Genomic DNA, 23,706 nt, shown 5'->3' on the forward strand with positions numbered 1-23,706 from the left:
TGCTATTGCAAAGTGTCCTTATGAGCTTTTCATCTTGGAATCCCTTCATGTATCTTATTTTAAATTCCTTTTCTTCCTCTTGATCAAACATTTCCTGATCTCCTCCTACTGGTAATCTGGATAAAGCATCAGCTACTACATTTTCTGAACCCTTAATATACACAATTTCATAGTCAAACTGTTGCATGAACATTGCACACCTGGTTAATCTACTGTGATATAGTCTACACTCCTGCAAGTAACTTAAAGCTTTGTGGTCTGAATACACTTTTATCTTGTGTCCTAACAGGTATGTTTTAAATTTTGTAAACGCCCAGCGTACTGCGAGTAATTCTTTTTCTATGACTGTGTAAATTCTCTCATGTTTAAGTAACATTCTGCTGGCAAATGCAATGGTACAATGAAGATTTTTTCCATTCACAACTTTCTCCTGAAATAGTTCTGCTCCTAGTCCATAATCACTACTGTCAGTGTGAAGACAAAATGGCAAACTAAAATCTGGTCTGTGTAAAAGACTGTTCTTACAAAGTTCATTCTTAATTTTTTGAATGCTTTCTGACACTCTTCAGACCAATTCCATGTAGCATTTTTTCTGAGTAAGTTGCTTAAACAGGTCACATTAAGGCATTGTCCATTTATATGTTTTCGATAGAATCCACAGAGTCCATAGAAAGATTTTAATTGTTTTCGGTTTCTAGGAGATGGAAAGTTTACGATAGATTTTATTTTCTCAGGATCTGCACTTATCCCTTCCTTAGTAATGACATTACTTAAAAATTTGAGTTCTGACACACCAAATTTACATTTTTCCAGTTTTAATGTCATACCACCTCTTCTGAGTTTCTCACACACCTTTTTCAATAACTTCAAATGATCCTCCCAACTTTGATTTGACACTAATATATCGTCTACATAAATTGTTAATTCTGACACTTCTTGGCCAAGTACATAGTCTAGTACCTTTATAAATTCGGCGGCTGATGAGTTTAATCCAAAAGGCACTACACAATACTGGTAACATCTCCCATTCTATAAGAAAGCAGTGTACTTTCTAGAACTAATTGCAAGAGGTACTTGATGAAAACCTGAAGTTAGGTCTAGGCTTGACATAATTTGGATATTTTTAAATTTGTATAACAACTCATCAATGTTCTCTGGGTGGTCAGTCTCTCTGTATAAACATTTATTCAACTGTCTGGAATCTAGTACTAATCTGACTTGCCCATTAGGTTTATTTACAATGACTAAGGGATTGTTATAAGGGCTTATTACTCCTCTCAATGATTTCACACACTTCCATCTTTTGTAATTCTTTCTCACTGCTACCCTTTTAGAGATTGGAATACTGTATGGTTTTGTAAAGAAAGGTTCATGTGGCTTCAACTGTAAAGTACATTGGTATCCAATTACTTTACCTGGTATATTGCTAAATACATCACTATATTCCCACAAAAATAGTTTCAAATCTTGTTTTTGGTTCTCAGTTAGTTCTCTAGCTTCGGCTACTTTTTCATTTACCAACTTTTCAAACTCTATCTCGTCTGTATCAAAATCTGTGACATGGCTTTCAATGTACTTGCCTTCTTTTGTAAATTCAATACTTTTCACAGTTTTATTCATACACAACACATTTGATGTAAGAAGTTTCGTAATGATGACTTCACCACTTGGTAGAGTCATCATTAATTTCTGTCCTGCCCTATCAAATGCTGCACTTACTTTTGTTATCCAAGACATGCCTAGGATAAAATCCTCTGTGAGATCAGGAATGACGAGACACCCATGTGACCATGATACTCCTTCAATTTCAAAAGTAATAAAAGCCTGACTCCTTATTGATTTACTGTGCTTCCCGGTAGCACCTCTTATTTTAATTCCTACTACAGGTAACTCAACATAATCCTTATTAGTTTTCAGTTTTTTACTTAATGATTCTGATATCCCAGATACTTCACTTCCTGTGTCCACTAAACACTTTCCTTTCCATGATCCTACCTGTACATCAATAAATGGACTGCTTACATCAAAGTCAAATTTTTTGTTAATATTCTCAGGTAATAAGTCATCTTCAATTTCACTAAATCCATATCCCTTTCCAGTGTCCTTACCTGTATCATTACTACCAGAGTTATATGCTATTATTACCCTAATTGCATTTTCTTTGGCCTGATTACTATTCCTGAATATTTCATTAATCCAACTACATTCATTTGTGCTATTGTGTGTCTCTCCTTTATATTTATCTCTTAACATTTGTGCAATGTGATACTTAATTCTATGCCACCAGTCTGGATACAAAGTTTCACATATATCAAGTGTTACCTTTCTGAAATTTTCATCATCCTTAATGGCACAACTGTTAACCCATAAGTTAAACAAAAATTGCTCACTATCTGACATTTTATCCTCTACTCCCCTAATGCTGTTAAGATTACCTGCTGTCAATTCCTTCTCGTTTTTCTTACATGTATCAAGATCAAATAACTCATTGACTAAAATTCTGGCATCCTTATCATTCAAATTGTCAACTGTGTTCATGTGTACCTCACTAATTTCATTACTATCCTCTTTTATATTAGGAATCCCTAAAGCTTCCAACTCCTCACTTACACCAATAAAACATCTTTCTTCACTACTATCCTCAGTCTCCTTTTCTTCCCAATCAACATTACAAAAATTATCCTCTTGATCCTCTGCACCCTTACCTTCAGTATGCAGATACACATTTAAATCATCTTTACTAGGTGCTCTTTTCATTCCTAGCCCACAAGACTCTTTCATAATTTCTCTAATTCCTAACACACTTTGATCATTTGAACAACTATTTTCCAGCAAGGTGCCCCTCTCAGCCCACTCTAAGAATGAATCTAAGTTTAATTCTTTACAGTTTTCTAAGCAATCAGTGTCTGTAAGTAACTTACCTTTTGTTTCTGGTTTATTTGTATGACATATATTATTTGTAACAGATACTACATTAATGGGATAACACTTCTCTTTAAAATAATTACTCATTATGTCACTGGTATCTTTCTGTTTAGTTTGACAGTTTGGGTTGGCCCTTTCCATTTGTGTATAAGTAGCTCCTACTTTGCGGACTGCCAATGGAGCCCTTATTCAGTTTTTTAACTCCTGCTCAGTTCTCCCCATACCATTACGACTGTTCCACTCCTTTTGTTTATTTCCAAAGTGTCTGTTACCAAATTGATTATGACTATTTCCATACAGACCTTTGTAATGGAAATTGTGTCCTTGTGATCCCTTGAAGCTGTACTGGTGATTTCTCTGATGAGAATCACTGCTTCCAAAATTGTATGGTTCCTTTTTATCGTGTTGTGTGTTTCCCCAATTTGTATGTCCTGTCTTTTGAAAATGGTTTTGACTATGGTGTGGTGGTTTACCCGTTTCCTCAATAATTCTGTCTAGTTTGTCAACATATTTCAAAAACTGATCTATTGTGTCGTCTGGACCATAAGCTAACTCCCACTGTAGGTCATACGGTAGCCTCCTTTTAAGTGCATCAATTAGCGTGAGTTCATCAAAGGGTTTGCTTAGGTGAGTGAGTTTCCTTAACTGACTTCTGCAAAATTGCTTCATGCTACCAAACTCATGTTTATAAACAGGTCCATTCAAGAATTTGCTTTTTATTCTTGCTTGTTCTGTCTCTGACCAGAATTTTCTTAAGAACCTCTCCTCAAACTCTGCAAAAGCCATTCCCTCCATACAATAATGATTAGTCCATGACAATGCTTTACCTTCTAGAAATCTTTTCACAAATTTAATTTTCAAATTATCATTCATATTTGGGACAAAGTTATCTTTGCAATGCTGCAGGAAATCTACCGGATGCATACTGCTCTCATCTGAAAAGTTTTTTACTGGAATGTTGCACCACAAAGTGCCAATATTGTTTGGCAAACTATTGGTGACCATATTGCTACTAACACTTTCAAGTTTCTTAGTGATGTCATTAATACTACTTTCTAAACTCTTGACTTCATTTTTGCTTATCTGGTTATTTACATCTATTTTTTCAGTAGTAATTCCTATCTTTTGTTCAAGTTTGCTTTCTACTCGAACAATTTTATTGTCTACAATAGAAATATGATCAGATAGTTTCTTCTACGTGTTTGATATCTGAATGCACAAATTTAAACGCATTACGGATTTTCTCTCTACCTGTACTAACTTCAGTTTTCAGATTTTTTACTTTTGCATCTACATTTTTAACTTTTCTCCCGGCACAATTGACCTTACCCATGATCTTAACCATATTATGACTCAAACTGGAAATTTTTGCTTCTACTTTTTGAAAGTGATCATCATTTTTCTTTTCATATTCTTTGAACTGTTTTTCAAATCTATCACTCATGAGCTTAAGATTCTGGTCTAACTGAGCAGCATTGTTTTGCTCCATTTGATCCAAACTAATCTCATTAACATCGAGTCTGTCTTTAATATTTCCTAACCACTGCCCATTTTGTCTGTTAGTGTCATCAATTGCCTTAAATTTTCGCTCCATATAATTCATTATTGTTGATAACATGTCTGTAACTTCATCCTGTCTTTCCGTACGAGTTTCAACTTTGTCTACAGGATCCAGACTATTACTGTTGGATTCACTTTCGTATGATAAATTTACATCTGTACTAGCGTTGGCGACACCGCCGTCAATACTTTCCTCTTTTGCAATAGTCATCTTTTTACACAGGAATAAACAAAACACAATACATTTATCTTTTCTAAAGGATACTAAATTATCTTACTCACAGTTTACTGATTTTCTTATCTTATAACGTCTTCTTTGTTGATTGGTTCATGATGGAATTCACAACACTGAAACACTACACTTATATGAATATTGCTTTTTTTTTTTCACAACACTTTACACTTTTTTCTTCTTTCTTGAGTTATTGTGCCATTATTCTTGCTCCAGTTACTGCATTCCATTGTCTTGAAGCTACTGTATCAGCATACAACTTCCTTTGTCTCGAAGGTATCAGCATACGACTTCCTTGAACATTTTCATCCAGGATGTACGAATTCTGTTGTTTTCTTCGCAATCTCGGTGGTAATTTATTTCTGTAACGTTTTCAAAAAAAAAAATCACCTCCGATATTGTGAAGAAAACAACAGAATTCGTACATCCTGGATGAAAAAGTATTTCAGTAACGTTTTCAACGTACCCCCATGAACCATGGACCTTGCCGTTGGTGGGGAGGCTTGCGTGCCTCAGCGATACAGATGGTCGTACCGTAGGTGCAACTACAGCGGAGGGGTATCTGTTGAGAGGCCAGACAAACGTGTGGTTCCTGAAGAGGGGCAGCAGCCTTTTCAGTAGTTGCAGGGGCAACAGTCTGGATGATTGACTGATCTGGCCTTGCAACACTAACCAAAACGGCCTTGCTGTGCTGGTACTGCGAACAGCTGAAAGCAAGGGGAAACTGCAGCCATAATTTCTCCCGAGGGCATGCAGCTTTACTGTATGGTTAAATGATGATGGCGTCCTCTTGGGTAAAATATTCCGGAGGTAAAATAGTCCCCCATTCGGATCTCCGGGTGGGGACTACTCAGGAGGACATCGTTATCAGGAGAAAGAAAACTGGCGTTCTATGGATTGGAGTGTGGAATGTCAGATCCCTTAATCGGGCAGATAGGTTAGAACATTTAAAAGGGGAAATGGATAGGTTGAAGTTAGATATAGTGGGAATTAGTGAAGTTCGGTGGCAGGAGGAACAAGACTTTTGGTCAGGTGAATACAGGGTTATAAATACAAAATCAAACAGGGGTAATGCAGGAGTAGGTTTAATAATGAATAAAAAAATAGGAGTGCGGGTAAGCTACTACCAACAGCATAGTGAACGCGTTATTGTGGCCAAGATAGACACGAAACCCATGCCTACTACAGTAGTACAAGTTTATATGCCAACTAGCTCTGCAGATGACGAAGAAATTGATGAAATGTATGATGAGATAAAAGAAATTATTCAGGTAGTGAAGGGAGATGAAAATTTAATAGTCATGGGTGACTGGAATTCGAGAGTAGGAAAAGGGAGAGAAGGAAACATTGAGGGTGAATATGGATTGGGGGAGAGAAATGAAAGAGGAAGCCGTCTGGTAGAATTTTGCACAGAGCATAACTTAATCATAGCTAACACTTGGTTCAAGAATCATAAAAGAAGGTTGTATACATGGAAGAATCCTGGCGGTACTAGAAGGTATCAGATAGATTATATAATGGTAAGACAGAGATTTAGGAACCAGGTTTTAAATCGTAAGACATTTCCAGGGGCAGATGTGGACTCTGACCACAATCTATTGGTTATGAACTGTAGATTAAAACTGAAAAAACTGCAAAAAGGTGGGAATTTAAGGCGATGGTACCTAGATAAACTGAAAGAACCAGAGGTTGTACAGAGTTTCAGGGAGAGCATAAGGGAACAATTGACAGCAATGGGGGAAAGTAATACAGTAGAAGAAGAATGGGTAGCTTTGAGGGATGAAGTAGTGAAGGCAGCAGAGGATCAAGTAGGTAAAAAGACGAGGGCTAGTAGAAATCCTTGGGTAACAGAAGAAATATTGAATTTAATTGATGAAAGAAGAAAATATAAAAATGCAGTAAATGAAGCAGGCAAAAGGGAATACAAACGTCTCAAAAATGAGATCGACAGGAAGTGCAAAATGGCTAAGCAGGGATGGCTAGAGGACAAATGTAAGGATGTAGAGGCTTATCTCACTAGGGGTAAGATAGATACTGCCTACAGGAAAATTAAAGAGACCTTTGGAGAAAAGAGAGCCACTTGTATGAATATCAAGAGCTCAGATGGAAACCCAGTTATAAGCAAAGAAGGGAAAGCAGAAAGGTGGAAGGAGTATATAGAGGGTCTATACAAGGGCGATGTACACTCCTGGAAATTGAAATAAGAACACCGTGAATTCATTGTCCCAGGAAGGGGAAACTTTATTGACACATTCCTGGGGTCAGATACATCACATGATCACACTGACAGAACCACAGGCACATAGACACAGGCAACAGAGCATGCACAATGTCGGCACTAGTACAGTGTTTATCCACCTTTCGCAGCAATGCAGGCTGCTATTCTCCCATGGAGACGATCGTAGAGATGCTGGATGTAGTCCTGTGGAACGGCTTGCCATGCCATTTCCACCTGGCGCCTCAGTTGGACCAGCGTTCGTGCTGGACGTGCAGACCGCGTGAGACGACGCTTCATCCAGTCCCAAACATGCTCAATGGGGGACAGATCCGGAGATCTTGCTGGCCAGGGTAGTTGACTTACACCTTCTAGAGCACGTTGGGTGGCACGGGATACATGCGGACGTGCATTGTCCTGTTGGAACAGCAAGTTCCCTTGCCGGTCTAGGAATGGTAGAACGATGGGTTCGATGACGGTTTGGATGTACCGTGCACTATTCAGTGTCCCCTCGACGATCACCAGTGGTGTACAGCCAGTGTAGGAGATCGCTCCCCACATCATGATGCCGGGTGTTGGCCCTGTGTGCGTCGGTCGTATGCAGTCCTGATTGTGGCGCTCACCTGCACGGCGCCAAACACGCATACGACCATCATTGGCACCAAGGCAGAAGCGACTCTCATCGCTGAAGACGACACGTCTCCATTCGTCCCCCCATTCACGCCTATCGCGACACCACTGGAGGCGGGCTGCACGATGTTGGGGCGTGAGCGGAAGACGGCCTAACGGTGTGCGGGACCATAGCCCAGCCTCATGGAGACGGTTGCGAATGGTCCTCGCCGATACCCCAGGAGCAACAGTGTCCCTAATTTGCTGGGAAGTGGCGATGCGGTCCCCTGCGGCACTGCGTAGGATCCTACGGTCTTGGCGTGCATCCGTGCGTCGCTGCGGTCCGGTCCCAGGTCGACGGGCACGTGCACCTTCCGCCGACCACTGGCGACAACATCGATGTACTGTGGAGACCTCACGCCCCACGTGTTGAGCAATTCGGCGGTACGTCCACCCGGCCTCCCGCATGCCCACTATACGCCCTCGCTCAAAGTCCGTCAACTGCACATACGGTTCACGTCCACGCTGTCGCGGCATGCTACCAGTGTTAAAGACTGCGATGGAGCTCCGTATGCCACGGTAAACTGGCTGACACTGACGGCGGCGGTGCACAAATGCTGCGCAGCTAGCGCCATTCGACGGCCAACACCGCGGTTCCTGGTGTGTCCGCTGTGCCGTGCGTGTGATCATTGCTTGTACAGCCCTCTCGCAGTGTCCGGAGCAAGTATGGTGGGTCTGACACACCGGTGTCAATGTGTTCTTTTTTCCATTTCCAGGAGTGTACTTGAGGACAATATTATGGAAATGGAAGAGGATGTAGATGAAGATGAAATGGGAGATACAATACTGCGTGTAGAATTTGACAGAGACCTGAGTTGAAACAAGGCCCCGGGAGTAGACAACATTCCTTTGGAACTGCTGACAACCTTGGGAGAGCCAGTCCTGACAAAACTCTACCATCTGGTGAGCAAGATGTATGAGACAGGTGAAATACCCTCAGACTTCAAGAAGAATATAATAATTCCAATCCCAAAGAAAGCAGATGTTGACAGATGTGAAAATTACCGAACTATCTGTTTAATAAGTCACAGCTGCAAAATACTAACCCCAATTCTTTACAGATGAATGGAAAAACTGGTAGAAGCCGACCTCAGCAAAGATCACTTTGGATTCTGCAGAAGTGTTGGAACACGTGAGGCAATACTGACCCTACGACTTATCTTAGAAAATAGATTAAGGAAAGGCAAACCTACTTTCCTAGCATTTGTAGACTTAGAGAAAGCTTTTGACAATGTTGACTGGAATACTCTCTTTCAAATTCTAAAGGTGGCAGGGGTAAAATACAGGGAGCGAAAGGCTATTTACAGTTTGTACAGAAACCAGATGGCAGTTATAAGAGTTGAGGGACATCGAAGGGAAGCAGTGGTTGGGAAGGGAGTGAGACAGTGTTGTAGCCTCTCCCCGATGTTATTCAATCTGTATATTGAGCAAGCAGTAAAGTAAACAAAAGAAAAATGTGGAGTGGGTATTAAAGTCCATGGAGAAGAAATAAAAACTTTGAGGTTCGCTGATGACATTGTAATTCTGTCAGAGACAGCAAAGGACTTGGAAGAGCAGTTGAATGGAATGGACAGTATCTTGAGAGGAGGATATAAGATGAACATCAACAAAAGCAAAACGAGGTTAATGGAATGTGGTCAAATTAAGTCGGGTGATGCTGAGGGAATTAGATTAGGAAATGAGACACTTAAAGTAGTAAAGGAGTTTTGCTATTTGGGGAGCAAAATAACTGATGATGGTCGAAGTAGAGAGGATATAAAATGTAGGCTGGCAATGGCAAGGAAAGCGTTTCTGAAGAAGAGAAATTTGTTAACATCGAGTATAGATTTAAGTGTCAGGAAGTCGTTTTCTGAAAGTAATTGTATGGAGTGTAGCCATGTATGGAAGTGAAACGTGGACGATAAATAGTTTGGACAAGAAGAGAATAGAAGCTTTCGAAATGTGGTGCTACAGAAGAATGCTAATGATTAGATGGGTAGATCACATAACTAATGAGGAGGTATTGAACAGAATTGGGGAGAAGAGGAGTTTGTGGCACAATTTGACTAGAAGAAGGGATTGGTTGGTGGGACATGTTCTGAGGCATCGAGGGATCACAAATTTAGCATTGGTGGGCAGTGTGGAGGGTAAAAATTGTAGAGGCAGACAAAGAGATGAATACACTAAGTAGATGCAGAAGGATGTAGGTTGCAGTAAGTACTGGCAGATGAAGAAGCTTGCACAGGATAGAGTAGCATGGAGAGCTGCATCAAACCAGTTTCAGGACTGAAGACAACAACAACAACAACGACGTTTTCAATAATCCTGGACGATGCCACCATATTGTACTGGTTGTTACCTATCTCGTTTCTTCACAACTGAGCAATTGTGGAATCTTATGCAATATATTGTGGTAGGACCACACTCTCACCATTTGTCTTTGAATGAGAATAATACGAGTAGTTCCAGCACAATTTCAGCAAGACTTATTTATTAGTAGCTGCTGAAAGATTACACACTGCAGATCTCGTATGTCTAGGGGTTTTCGAAGTTTTGTCTGCAAAATAATTACTCCAACAAGCATGGCCTGGGTTTTCTTCTTGTTTGAAATAAACACTACCGGATCCGAAATACTTTCAGCTAAAAATTATATTTATTCGTACTTTTTGTTTAGTAACTACAACATTTTCACTATGAACATTGATATGCATAAATGCATTATACTGTACTAGTCACGTAAACACGTCCATCTGTCTCCAAAACCGACAAAGAAGTGGCGGGCAAGCCAACATGTGCCCGGAAGTTGCAGACATTCCTGCATTCTAGATTCTTTGGTCTACTGACCTTAATAAAATCCAAAGATACATATAAATAAATACATATAAATATACAACATTTAACATCTCAAACGAATCCATTATTTAACATAAAATAAAATATTCATAATTAAATAAACTAAACACATTTTCTGGCAACATAGTGAAGTTACCTTAACTCTTTACAGTGGGCATCATAATTTTCGCATGAAATAAAGTTTATCTTCAACAGTTGATTACATTACACCTCCATCAGTAATGCTGGAATTCAATATGGTGTTGGCCCACTCTCGCAGGCATATGTTCAATCAGTTGCTGGAAGGTTTGTTGGAGAATGGCAGCACATTCTTCACGGAGTGCTGCAGTGAGGAGAGGTATTGATGTCGGTCGGTAAGGCCTGGCACAAAGTCGGCATTACAAAACATCCCAAAGGTGTTCTATAGGATTCAGGTCAGGACTTCATACAGGCCAGTCCATTACAGGGATATTATTGTCGTGTAACCACTCCGCCACAGGTCGTGCATTATCAGCAGGTGCTCGATTGTGTTGAAAGATCCAGTCACTGTCCCCGAATTGTGGGAAGCAAGAAGATGCGTAAAATATCAGTGTAGTCCTGTGCTGTGATAGTGTCATGCAAAACAACAAGGTGTGCAAGCCCCCTCCATGAAAAACACGACCACACCATAACACCACCGTCTCCACATTTTACTGTTGGCACTACATGCGTTGGCAGATGAAGTTCACCAGGCCATCGCCGTACCCGCTCCCTGCCATCGGATTGCCACATTGTGTACCATGATGGGCGTCATTCCACAAAACGTTTTTCCACAGTTCAATTGTCCAATGTTTATGCTCCTTACACTAAGCAAGTCATCGTTTCACATTTACCAGCGTGGTGCGTGGCTTATGAGCAGCTGCTTAACCACGAAATCCAAGTTTTTTCACCTCCTGCCTAACTGTCATAATACTTGCAGTGGATCCTGATGCAGTTTGGAATTTCTGTCTGATGGTCTGGATAGATGTCTTCAACTGTGGGCGGTCTGTGTCAGTCAACATATGAGGTCGGCTTGTACGCTTTTGTGCTGTATGTATCCCTTCACGTTTCCACTTCACTATTACATCAGAAACAGGATGTTTTGGAGTGTGGAAACCTGGCATACAGACATATGACACAAGTGACGCCAAATCACCTGACCCCATTCGAAGTCCATGAGTTCCGCGGAGCGCCCCGTTCTGCTCTCTCACAATGTCTAATGACTACTGAGGTCGATGATATGGAGTCTGGCAGTAGGTGGCAGCAAAATACACCTTATATTAAAAATGTATGTTTTTGGGGGTGTCCGGATACTTTTGATCACATAGTGTATGTATCCACATGAGGAGACTGTCTAATAATACCAGTGATGTTTCTTAAATGAGACATTCCCTGAAAAGCTGAGTGTAAATAGGAAAATTTGGTATTGGAAGAAACTTCAAATTCTAGGCAGTTACATTATTATTTTTCTGCTGTCAAAATTAGTTTATGAGTGAATATTAAGGAAACACAAACAAGGAAAGTTTTGTGTAATGTAAGTAATATAAAGACTAATGGTAACAACACAGTATATAAGCAAGGCACTGAGCGATCAACAGGCACACTTACGAGAGTGAAAATGTTGTTAAGCTCTTGGACAACTCCTTCAGAACCAAAAAAACTCACATACATATGGTAATGGCTGGTACGGAGAGGCAGCTAGCATGCAGGATTGGAATGTGGCACCAGTGAGCTCTGTTTGTCGCAAGCAGGGGGAGTTGTGGACTGGAAGAGGAATTGAGAGGCAGCCGAGAGGAAGATGTGAGTGTGGAATTAATTATGTGAAGGGCATAAGGCAGGGGTGTGGGACAGAGGGGATAGAAGAGATGTATGGAAAATGCAAGAAACAGTCACTGAACAGCTTTACTTGCACTATTGAGTGGCAAATGCTGTTAGTTTACTGCCTTATTCAGCCAATAATGGAAATACCTGACCACAAATATCCAATATTACTAATCTATATTAACATTATTACAATGAGTTTTGCTGTTCAGGTATGCAGTGAGCAACAAAGAAATTCAACCTGACTCCTTGAGCTCAAAGCCACTCCTTTGTGAAAGCTGGCATGACAGAGTGATGAAAACAGCAGTCTCTTCACGTTAAAAACATTTCCATGAACCACTGATGAACTCTCTGATTTAAGAAAAATTGCAGCATTTAACAGCTCACCACTCTTCCGTCTTCCACCGCAATATGTCTTAAGAGCAGTGGTCCAACTGCTATGGTATAAGATGAACATAGGATCGTGGCTACAGTGCATTTGTGGACAAGTCTAAGGATGTATGGAAACAAGCTGTAGCATGCTATGTGCTGCAAAGCTTTCCAAGCACCGTACAGATACAGAAATGGTCCTAAAACTGTCCAAAAGCTTTAGAACAAAAAAAAACTTTATAATATCTCATAATTTATGGTAGACACTTAGAATCTGAAATTAAGGATTACATTTCTATTTTTCACACTCCTCTTTAGTGTGCACACATGATACTTTACAATGCACTATTAATATGATTTAACAAATTTCATAAACTTCTGAAATATCACAGTTATGTTGCATATTGCAGGACCAAGTTGGGCAGCCTGACTGCGAAGCTCTGACAGCCGAATTTCGTGAAAAATTCTTTCGTTTTGGTGAAGAAGTTAGAAAATATCGCAAGCTACATAAAAATGAGTTGAAAACAGTTGTCAGCAGGAATGAACCAACAAGCGAGAAAGAAGACCACTGAGTAGTGTCAGAGGAATGTTGAAGTATGTGGAAGGAAACAAGAACTGCAAATGGAAGTGATAAGTGCTCTGAATGTGGAACACAAAAATATACTGGTGTTCCTATTAAGTTGATGCGAATGATGTGCAGCATTGTACCTGTTGAATCTTTGCTTGTAGTGATAAGAAAAGGTGTGTGTGTGTGTGTGTGTGTGTGTGTGTGTGTGTGTTTGTTTTGTAGCATGTCAAGACTTTACTTGTGTTGTCTATATTTATTATAATTGCTCCTGAATTTATTTCTGCCCAAAACACAATTTTAAGCATTTACATTCCATCTTGTGTACAGTTCCTACTCCTTTTATCAATCCAACAATGTACAACTCTTAAAATTTTATTGGGACCAAATACATTTCCTGTTTTAGAAAGAGAAACAAATGAGTGAAACAATTTATTGGACATTACGCTGATACAATTTACGCATCACATGTATTTAAATATTATATTTCCTAATATTTGTATTAGATTACAAGAACAAAAGCAACTTTCTACAATTTCGCCACAGTGAACTGATGAAATAGTTTGTTCACTGTCAAAAAAACTCTATGAAACGAATTCAAATAATTACAGAGGTAACTCAGTTGATAATTCTGCATATTTCAGAATTTGCAACTTAACATTTATTGAATTGAACATTACAAAATACTGTATTTACTAGTTACATACCTGGCTTATTCGAACTGTAACTAAATTTAAAAAGTGTGTAGTGGGTGTGATTTTTTACTAAATTTTAAATGCTGATGTTTAGGAAAGTGTCATGTCACCAATCATGTTGTGCCTGACACTGGACAAGGACGGCCCACTTTCCTTTGCTGAGAGAAAGAATTCACAAATTTGAAAATCAGTTCTCCCAAATTTTCCACTGAGTTTACTGAACAAGTATGAATTTGGAGCAGCAATATCTGTCAGATGGCAAAATTGCTTTATGTAAGATTTTCAGAGACATTTCCTTGTTGGTGTATAATTTGTCATGTGTAGTTAGCTAAGCTCCGCTCATTCTGTCATTGTATTTGAGGATAACGTCTGGTTCCATTTTCAGTGTTTTCTTCCTCTCAATTTATTGTAGTTCATCGCTTTAAATGCTGTGAAGTGTGTAAATGTATTTTGTTCTCGCCATTGCATCACCATCAATTTCGCTCTATAAAACATTTTAATTTTGCCCTTCTGCAGTTATGTATCCCTCAAAGCAGCTGAGTTTCTTCCTGTTACTCACAAGTGTGCCAATTCAACCAGTGATTATAGAGACAAGAAAATCAAGTAACCAGTATACCTGGTACATCTTTTGTCACAATATTCTTTAAGCAGTGAATAAAACAACTTTAAATGCAAGCGGATATTCCACTATAGTTTGGCTCAAATGCAATATCTTCCCTGTGTATTATCAAATAACATAATTAGCCACCATTTCCTCCTTAAAACAGAATGATTTGATCAAAAAATGAGCCTGTTCCATTGGTGTATACTGTTCAATAGAGAGCTGCACATCTACAGTAAGAGAGACTGATCGGTAGATAATTCTCACTTGTTAGTGTCAGTCACAGGTTTTAATTTTTGCAATTTAGCAGGAATACTATAGCATTTCAAGTAAAAACTATTTTCAGTAAAATGAGAAAAATAAAACGGAAGATTGAATCTATTTTTTGACATCACCTTTCAGATAATCAGTGTTTCAATAATGGGTCTCTAAATTATTCAGTGTGGGAATAACATTGCAAACAGTTAATACAATTCTCCACATGTGAACTTAAGAAACTGTTTAGCATATTTGTTTGTCACATTAGTTGTCAATGAAATTGTTATATTAAAAAAAAAAATCAAATCTGATTCTGCATATCTGCAAAATGAATTTTTACACCTGATGCCCCAGTAAGTGAAAATGTGTCTCTATGTGCAATACAAAGAACATACCACATTCTTGTACAACCACTGACAGCAGTCAGCAATTCTTTGAAGCTGCCTTAATCACTTTAAATTTCTGTTTCATTGTCATTAAAGTCCTCCTCATTACTGTCTCCTCCAATGCTTTAAAAGCTGTTGTTGTTGTTGTGGTCTTCAGTCCTGAGACTGGTTTGATGCAGCTCTCCATGCTACTCTATCCTGTGCAAGCTTCTTCATCTCCCAGTACCTACTGCAATCTACATCCTTCTGAATCTGCTTAGTGTATTCATCTCTTGGTCTCCCTCTACGATTTTTACTCTCCATGCTGCCCTCCAATACTAAATTGGTGATCCCTTGATGCCTCAGAACATGTCCTACCAACCAATCCCGTCTTCTGGTCAAGTTGTGCCACAAACTTCTCTTCTCCCCAATCCTGTTCAATACTTCCTCATTAGTTATGTGATCTACCCATCTAATCTTCAGCATTCTTCTGTAGCACCACATTTCGAATGCTTCTATTCTCTTCTTGTCCAAACTATTTATCGTCCATGTTTCACTTCCATACATGGCTACACTCCATACAATTACTTTCAGAAATGTCTTCCTGACACTTAAATCTATACTCGATGTTAACAAATTTCTCTTCTTCAGAAAAGCTTTCCTTGCCATTGCCAGTCTACATTTTATATCCTCTCTACTTCGACCATGATCAGTTATTTTGCTCCCCAAATAGCAAAACTCCTTTACTACTTTAAGTGTCTCATTTCCTAATCTAATTCCCTCAGCATCACCCGACTTAATTCGACTACATTCCATTATCCTCGTTTTGCTTTTGTTGATGTTCATCTTATATCCTCCTTTCAAGACACTGTCCATTCCATGCAACTGCTCTTCCAAGTCCTTTGCTGTCTCTGACAGAATTACAATGTCATCGGCGAACCTCAAAGTTTTTATTTCTTCTCCATGGATTTTAATACCTACTCCGAATTTTTCTTTTGTTTCCTTTACTGCTTGCTCAATATACAGATTGAACAACATCGGGGAGAGGCTACAACCCTGTCTTACTCCCTTCCCAACCACTGCTTCCCTTTCATGTCCCTCGACTCTTATAACTGCCATCTGGTTTCTGTACAAATTGTAAATAGCCTTTCACTCCCTGTATTTTATCCCTGCCACCTTTAGAATTTGAAAGAGAGTATTCCAGTCAACATTGTCAAAAGCTTTCTCTAAGTCTACAAATGCTAGAAACAAAAAATGATAGCTTTAAAATCTATCACTAGACAATTCGTCACAACTTTCGTTAATAATCTTTCAGTGTCTTCATGCAAAGATTAGGATGATGCGCACTTTGACATGTTTACTTCTGTGTGTGAACATATTGTCTATCATCTTACGAAATAGTTGTTTCACACAACAGAAATACCAGTGATATCTGTTAGGTGAAGCTTAGACCAATATTAAACTTTAAAAGATATTTGGCAAATTTTTTTGGATGGAGTACTTTGATCATACCTTTTGTAAATGTTAGTGCATGATCCTAGCTTCTACAAATGATTTGCCAGAATACTTTGGCACTGTATTACTGGCCTTACAATAAGTAGTGCAACATTTGCTCTAAATACATTCTGTGCTGATTCCGAAATGTTGCCAACTGCATGCTTGAACACTGTTTGTAGAATATGCATCACAGCATCACCAAACATACTGAAATCAGTTTGGAAAGCACACATGTTGAGGCCTGCCCAAGTCTAGTTTTGTAGAGCACGGCAGCAGCTTTACAATGGACTCCAAGGCCAGCTCTTAAGAGCATGGTTGAGGACTTAAAGCATCCTTCAGCAACATTAATTACAACTGACGTGCAGCAGGTACTACACATCAGCATGTATAAGAAGTTGGTGATACAGTTATTTTGTTAGGGGTTTGTACCATCTTCTGAGTGGAGAATCTAAGCCAAATTCCCTGTGATACATAATTGTACTGATATCATATAATGTTGCTGAATTATCAATTTCATCTCCATTGATCCAGACATATCAGTGCATAAATATCTCCTTCTAGTAGGGTAAGCCATGATCCTCCCAACTACTACTCAGTGGTGCTATTCTCACATACCCAGTGGGAGTATTTTAAAAAATCATAGGAGGATGTATCACTGACAACAAAAGTTTGAGTCAGGCTGGAAAGCATTGTCAGATATCTCAATGGTTAAAGTAACAGCTCACAGGAAACTAGGTTTGAGTCCAGGTCTGGCACAAAGTTTCATCATATATTCATAACACAACATTTCACCATCCCACTAAACAATTTTGCTAAAGCATGCAACGAGTTTAGAGTGATAAGTGACTGGTGGCATTGTCCAGCCCAAGTAAAAAAAAAAAAAAAAAAAAAAAAAAAAAAAAAAAAAAAAAAAAAAAAAAAAAAAAAATGCATTCTACCAAGTTGCTCAGAGTTTGAAACGACCTATGGGCCACAGGTAGTTTAGTTGAAGTAAGGCTTGTCAAGCATTAGTTGGTATTGAAACTGGTCATGGCCTTATTAAAGAAACTTTTCAAACATTCACCTGAAGAAATATAAGGGAAACATAGAAAATCTGTACTGAAGGGCCTTAACTGCTCTGTCTTTTCACTGGGTGTGTGTGGAGGAAATTGGCTCCACCTCACAAACTGGCTACATTGAGAAGGAGCAGGATAAGTAAGTGCCACACCCATAATCAATGATGGCAACGTAACGGTAAAATGTTTTGTTGGTAGTGTTAAAAAAGCTGCCTCATTTTTCAGATTCCACATTAAACTTCGGGTCCCATTATAATAAACAGCTGCGTGAGCTGGTTCCAGAGTCAAAGGAAGGGAAGGGTATTCCATTTCCAATTGTGGACCATTTTAACAAAACTCAACACGATTTACAAAGTTTTACAGGAGGGGTATGCTTTAGATGTACTCAATTGCATTGATTCAAAGTAAATAAATAAATAAATATTGATGATTGATGTAAATAAGGCTTTATGAAGAAATAACTGAAGTTCATTTCTTTCCTTTCCTTTCATTCCTTTATTGAAGAAAAAGTGACAAATTACAGTGGTTTTTTTTAATGTACAAAACTCAACATATCTAGTTTTTTCCATGCAAGTTTCTTCGTTATTGTATTAAGGTATGTGTTATAAATATACATCCTAAGCATTTAAAGTCAGTGGCTCATGAGTATATTAGATTTAGTAGATAATATCAGAATAAGAATTTAACTGTGTGTTAGAACATCTATATTTTTCTTGTAACAATATCTTGAAAAGTAAAGTTGCCACTCGCCGTATAGTGGAGATGCTTAGTCGCAGATAGGCACAGAAAAGACTGTCACAAATATAGCTTTACCAATAAGGTCTTCGTCAAAATTAGAGGACAAACACGCAAATACACACCCATGCAAATGCAACTCACATACACGACTTGCAGTCCTAGGCAACGTAACTCATAGGCATTGCCATCGCTGTGGAGTTTTTGTTTTGGGATCCACAAGAGTCAGAAAATAATCAGAGACTCACAAGGAACCCCTTCAGTGCAAGGTTGCTAAAAGCCAATGGTATTTATGGCATTTGACACCATGTATATTGGTTGCTAATGGCAACAGGGGGCAGAATGGTAGACACGGCATGAGACGGAGTGAAATTGAACTGATTCCTTGACAAGTAACTCACAATGGTGTTAAAGGGCTTGTGGTGTTGATATAAAGCAGAGCAATGGCGATGATAAACAAAGGAAACATTGCTTTGTATCTGCAGCAGTTGCTGAAGCTGACGTTTTGTCAGAAAGGTAGCCAAGAAATTTTGCAGAGTGAGAAAGAAGTGGCAGATGAAATATTAGTGTAATGTGTGGTGTTGTATATGCTCGACTGTGTGAACGATGTAAAGGAGGGGTATGATTTTTTTTGCTTTGGAGTGCAGAAACAACTGGGGGTCAAAGCTATAGAACACGAAGACAGGGAGCAGTTAAAAAACGACTACACACCAGTCCCAATTGACATAATAGTAGACAACTAAAAACAGGCATATGGAAAAAGTACTAAAAAAACACCATACAGAAACGGAGATCCAAAACTAAAAATTAAATGGACTTCGCCTTATTGCGTTGGCAGATAAAAAGTAAGACATGGTCAACAGCCCACGCGTCATTTGCTAAAACAGCCGATAACTCATATGGTAAACCCAAATGGGAAAGTAAAAGGTTAAAAATGGACATTCCATCAGGAAGTGGCAGACAGTTAAAATTTGTGTGCAATGTGTACAAAGTGGTGGGGATAGCGCCACTTAGCAAATGACAATGGCAAAAAGGCAGTGCCCAATACGCAGCTGAGTTAGAATAACCTCCTCCCAGCGGGAGGGCCAACAGGGGGTTGTCCAAGCCGCTGGGAGAGGCTTCATAAACCGGAGCTTATTGCCATAAAGAGAGGACCAATGGCAATGCCAAAGGGACACCATCCACTGACAGACAGCAACACAGAGATCACCGGAGGGAATATAGATATTCGTGGGCTGAGGTATGAGGACTACAGCTTTGGCAGCAGCCTCATTTCCTGGCAGACCGACATGACCAGGAACCCACAGAAACATCACACTGGCTCCACCAAGAGTGAGCAGTTGACAGTTTTCTTGGACCCGCACAGCACTAAGGGATGGGCGGTGTAGAGTGCACATAGACTATGAAGAGCACTGAGCGACTCTGAGCAGAGGATACAATTGAAAAAGCTGTGTCGCTAGATGTACTCTATGGCCTGATACAGGGCGAAGAGCTCAGCTGTAAATACTGAGAAGTATGCCGCAAGCTGATATCGAGACACGGGAGCCAATGACAAAGGCACACCCGACCCCACATTCAGTCCGAGCCATTAGTGTATACAAAGGTATAACCGCGAAGCTCCATGCAAAGGTCGTGAATCTGAAGGCGACAAACTGAGTCTAGAGTAGTGTCCTTAGGAAGCGAATGAAGGCCAAGATTAACATGGGCCACTTCACAAAGCCAACGTGGCGAAGGGTTCACACCCATCGGGAAAGGTGTGAAGTTAAGCCGCCTTAGCAAGTGCCGAAAGCGGACTTCAGGAGGTAACAAAGAAGAAGGACGAGCCCCATACTGACGATCAAAGGAATAATCAAAAAAGGGGGCGTAGGATGGGTGGGCATGCATACCTGCTGAGGAGAAAGTAACGACGGTAGGACAGGGGTAGTTCAGCAGCCTCAGCATACAGACACTCAACCGGGCTGGTGTAAAAGGCACCCGTGGCCAAACGGATGCCACAATGGTGAATACTGTTGAGATGGTGTGAGAGGGATGGGTGTGCAGATGCATAAAGAAAGCACCCATAGTCGAGTTTCGAAAGGACAAGCGACAGGTACAATCGGAGGAGGGTGGTTCCATCGGCACTCCAGGAAGTACCATTGAGGACACGCAGGACATTGAGGAATGGCATACAGTGTAGTGATGGGGAGCTCGTGAATGAGTCATTCAAATGAACGCTTCACTCCAGTGAAGTGTGAACTAACCACTCAATGTCAATGAACTGGCACTTCAAACTCTTCACAGATAGCACACTCCACACTTTTGTCTAGTTCACTCACTCTCTTCCACTCTCCCTTTCCCACTACATCGGCGCTACGTCACTCATTCTCCCTTCACTTCAGTCCTCCCTCTACTGCCTGTCGACGAATCGCGCGGTGAAATACACTTAGAGCAACAGTTGCACTTTGCTTTCCCATCACCTAAACCGGCGAAGAAACCCCAAATTTCACTACTTTTAGGCGATCGTGAGTTGCTAGCCATTGTATAAGCGTGAACAGAAACAAAAATTGCTTTCCGAATAAAATAATGAGGGATTTTACCTGAAATCGTACCAATGACTATAGGTGACAGTTTACGTTTTGAATTTAGAGGGTTATTATTCTCAACAAAAATAAAATATACAGGAAAACTTCTGAATAATTACGAAACGTAGGTATATAGACTTTGTGACAGTGGTAAACATACGCATTCCATTTTGGATTAAATTTTAAAAGGAACATAAAATTGGACTGCATTTCGTTGGTAGCCCTAGTTTTCAGTCCTTGAATAAAACAAATAAGGTTTCAATTGGCAGATAAAGACTTTTTTTGGCGCTTCATGAGAAAATGTCGAGCAAGATTAAACATAATTCCTTCTTTTTATGTGACATGCTTCTCTGTTTATCTTTCCTTTGTCCCCTTCGACCATGCTCTATTTAAGTTAACTCACGTCAGACGCTGTAAAACGCAAAACGTTACGTGCACATTACTGCATAGTTTGGCCATCTGTTGGTAAAATTATGAAGTATCACAAAGCTTTATTGTACGAGCGAGGCGCAGCGAGGGTAGCCGCGGCTGAGCGGCGAACTGGGCAACTTCGCCAGGCTTCCGTACTTCATGAATGAGCTACTGGTCATCTGTTGGTAAAATTATGAAGTATTACGAAGCTTTATTGTACGAGCGAGGCGAAGTGAGTGTAGCTGCGGCTGAGCGGCGAACTGGGCAACTTCGCCAGGATTCCGTACTTCATGAATGAACTACTTCATTTGAACGCTTCATGGCAAAGAGTGAAATGAATGAAGTAGTTCACGGGAATGAACGAGTTCGACCCATCTCTAACACAGTGGGCTGCCAGGTAAGATACATGGGAGGACCAAGAGAGTTTCCTATCGAGCATGAGCCCCAGGAATTTCGTAGTTTCAGCGAATGGAAGGGCAATAGGCCCAAGATGTAAAGATGGTGGGAGAAACCACTTGCATTGCCAGAAATTCATACAGACGGTTTTGTCAGTGGAAAAGTGAAAGCCATTGTTGATGCTCCAGGAATAAAGACGATCAAGACACTGCTGAAGACGCCGCTCAGTGAGATAGGTCCATGGAGAAATGCGATAGATGGCAAAATCGTCAACAAAAAGGGAGTTGGAGGTGCCCGGTGGGAGACAGACCATGGCAGGGTTAATGGTGATAGCAAAGAGGACGACACTCAAGACAGAACCCTGAGGCACACCGTTTTCCTGGATAAAGGTGCCCGACAAGGCAATACCCACACACAACTTGAAAACTCAATCTTGTAAAAATGCCTGAATGAAACAGGGCAGGCGACCACAGAAGCACCACATGTAAAGAGTACGGAGGATTCCAGTTCTCCAGCAGGTGTTGTAGGCCTTCTCCAAATCAAAAAACACGGTCACAGTCTGGGGCCTTCCGCCCAAAAACCATTCATGACATGAGTGGACAAAGTAACGAGATGGTCAACCGCAGAACAACGTGCTCCAAATCCACACTGTGTATTCGTCAGTAAATTGCGAGACTCGAGCCACCATACCAGCTGGGCATGAATGATACATTCCATCACCTTGCAAACGCAGCCAGTAAGAGAGATGGGGCAGTAGCTAGAAGGACGATTTTTGTCCTTACTGGGCTTAGGTATGGGTACGACAGTGGCTTCACGCCAGCATCCGGGAAATGTGCCCTCTGCCCAGGTGCAGTTATATGTGTTAAGCAGAAAGTGCTTACCCACAAGAGAAAGGTGCTGCAACCTCTGAATGTGGATGCCGTCTGGCCCTGGGGTGGAGGATAGGGATGAACTAAGAGCATGATTGAGCTCCCTCATAGTAAAGGTGGCATTGTAGCACTCACGATTCGGATAAGAGAAGGGTATCGCCCAAGCCTCCTCTACTCGTTTCCAATGGAGGAAGGCAGGGTGATAGTGGGAAGAGCTCGAAACTTCCACAAAATGGTGGCCAATGTGTTCGAAATAGTAATAGGGTGCATGATAACATCATCTGCTACTGTGAGGCCGGAAATGGGGGAATGGGTCTTGGTCCCAGAGAGCCATTGGAGGTTGGCCCTCACGACAGAGGAAGGGGTGGAACTGTTAAAAGAACTAGTGAGTGAAATCCAGCTAGCTCATTTGCTATCCTGAAGAACACAACGACACTTTGCAAGCATCTGTTTATAATGAACGCATTTTGCCATCATAGGGTGGCGGTTAAAAATGCTGAGAGCACATCTCTGTGCGCAAATTGCATCGTGGCATACCTCAGTCCACCAAGGAACTGGGACACAACATGGTAAAGAGGAAGTGTGAGGAATGGAACGTTCTGTAGCAGTAAGGGTAAAGTTGGTGAGATAGTCCACCTGGTTGTCACAACTGGGGAAATCTTGCTCTTCGAAGGAGTAAAGCTGCAAGTCAGCCTTAGTAAGCTGCCATTTGAGCGTGCAAAGGTGAAGGACGTCTGCCCTGGTGACAGCGAATGACAGAGGCACATAAATGGTACAGAGGGAAAAATTCAGGTGGGGAAGAAAAAGGCGAATTGTAACAGCTTGAAGGTTGGTAGTCAGCGAGATGGGTTGACTAAGAATGTCATCCTGTATGAGTAGCATGAGATGGAATGCCAACCTGAGGAGGAAGGTCAAAACGAATCAGTAAGTAATGTGAAAGCTCAAAGTGGTTGTGAGGGCGTAATTCCGTTTCCGGAAGGCAGAGTACAAGGGGATGCTGCGAGTACAAGGGGATGCTGCAATGCTAAAACCAGCTGTAAATCCTCTTTGTGGGACTGAAGGCTGCAAACGCTCCATT

At 40.5% G+C, this 23,706-nt stretch overlaps 1 protein-coding gene across 3 annotated transcripts in view; it reads left to right on the top strand.

Annotated features, from left to right (window-relative positions):
- Positions 1 to 14,778, top strand: part of LOC126476747 (tRNA (guanine(10)-N2)-methyltransferase homolog) — a 198,720-nt gene extending 183,942 nt beyond the window's left edge. For 2 of the 3 annotated variants that reach the window (XM_050103566.1, XM_050103568.1), the window contains one exon: positions 13,031 to 14,777. In XM_050103566.1, the coding sequence (XP_049959523.1) occupies positions 13,031 to 13,192 (162 nt within the window). In that variant the 3' untranslated portion in view covers positions 13,193 to 14,777. Of the gene's footprint in view, positions 1 to 13,030 lie in introns of all 3 variants that reach the window. The other variant, XM_050103567.1, reaches the window with a different exon arrangement.
- Positions 14,779 to 23,706: the final 8,928 nt, after the last annotated feature.

Source organism: Schistocerca serialis, chromosome 1 (assembly GCF_023864345.2).
Source record: "Schistocerca serialis cubense isolate TAMUIC-IGC-003099 chromosome 1, iqSchSeri2.2, whole genome shotgun sequence".
Lineage (NCBI taxonomy): Eukaryota > Metazoa > Arthropoda > Insecta > Orthoptera > Acrididae > Schistocerca > Schistocerca serialis.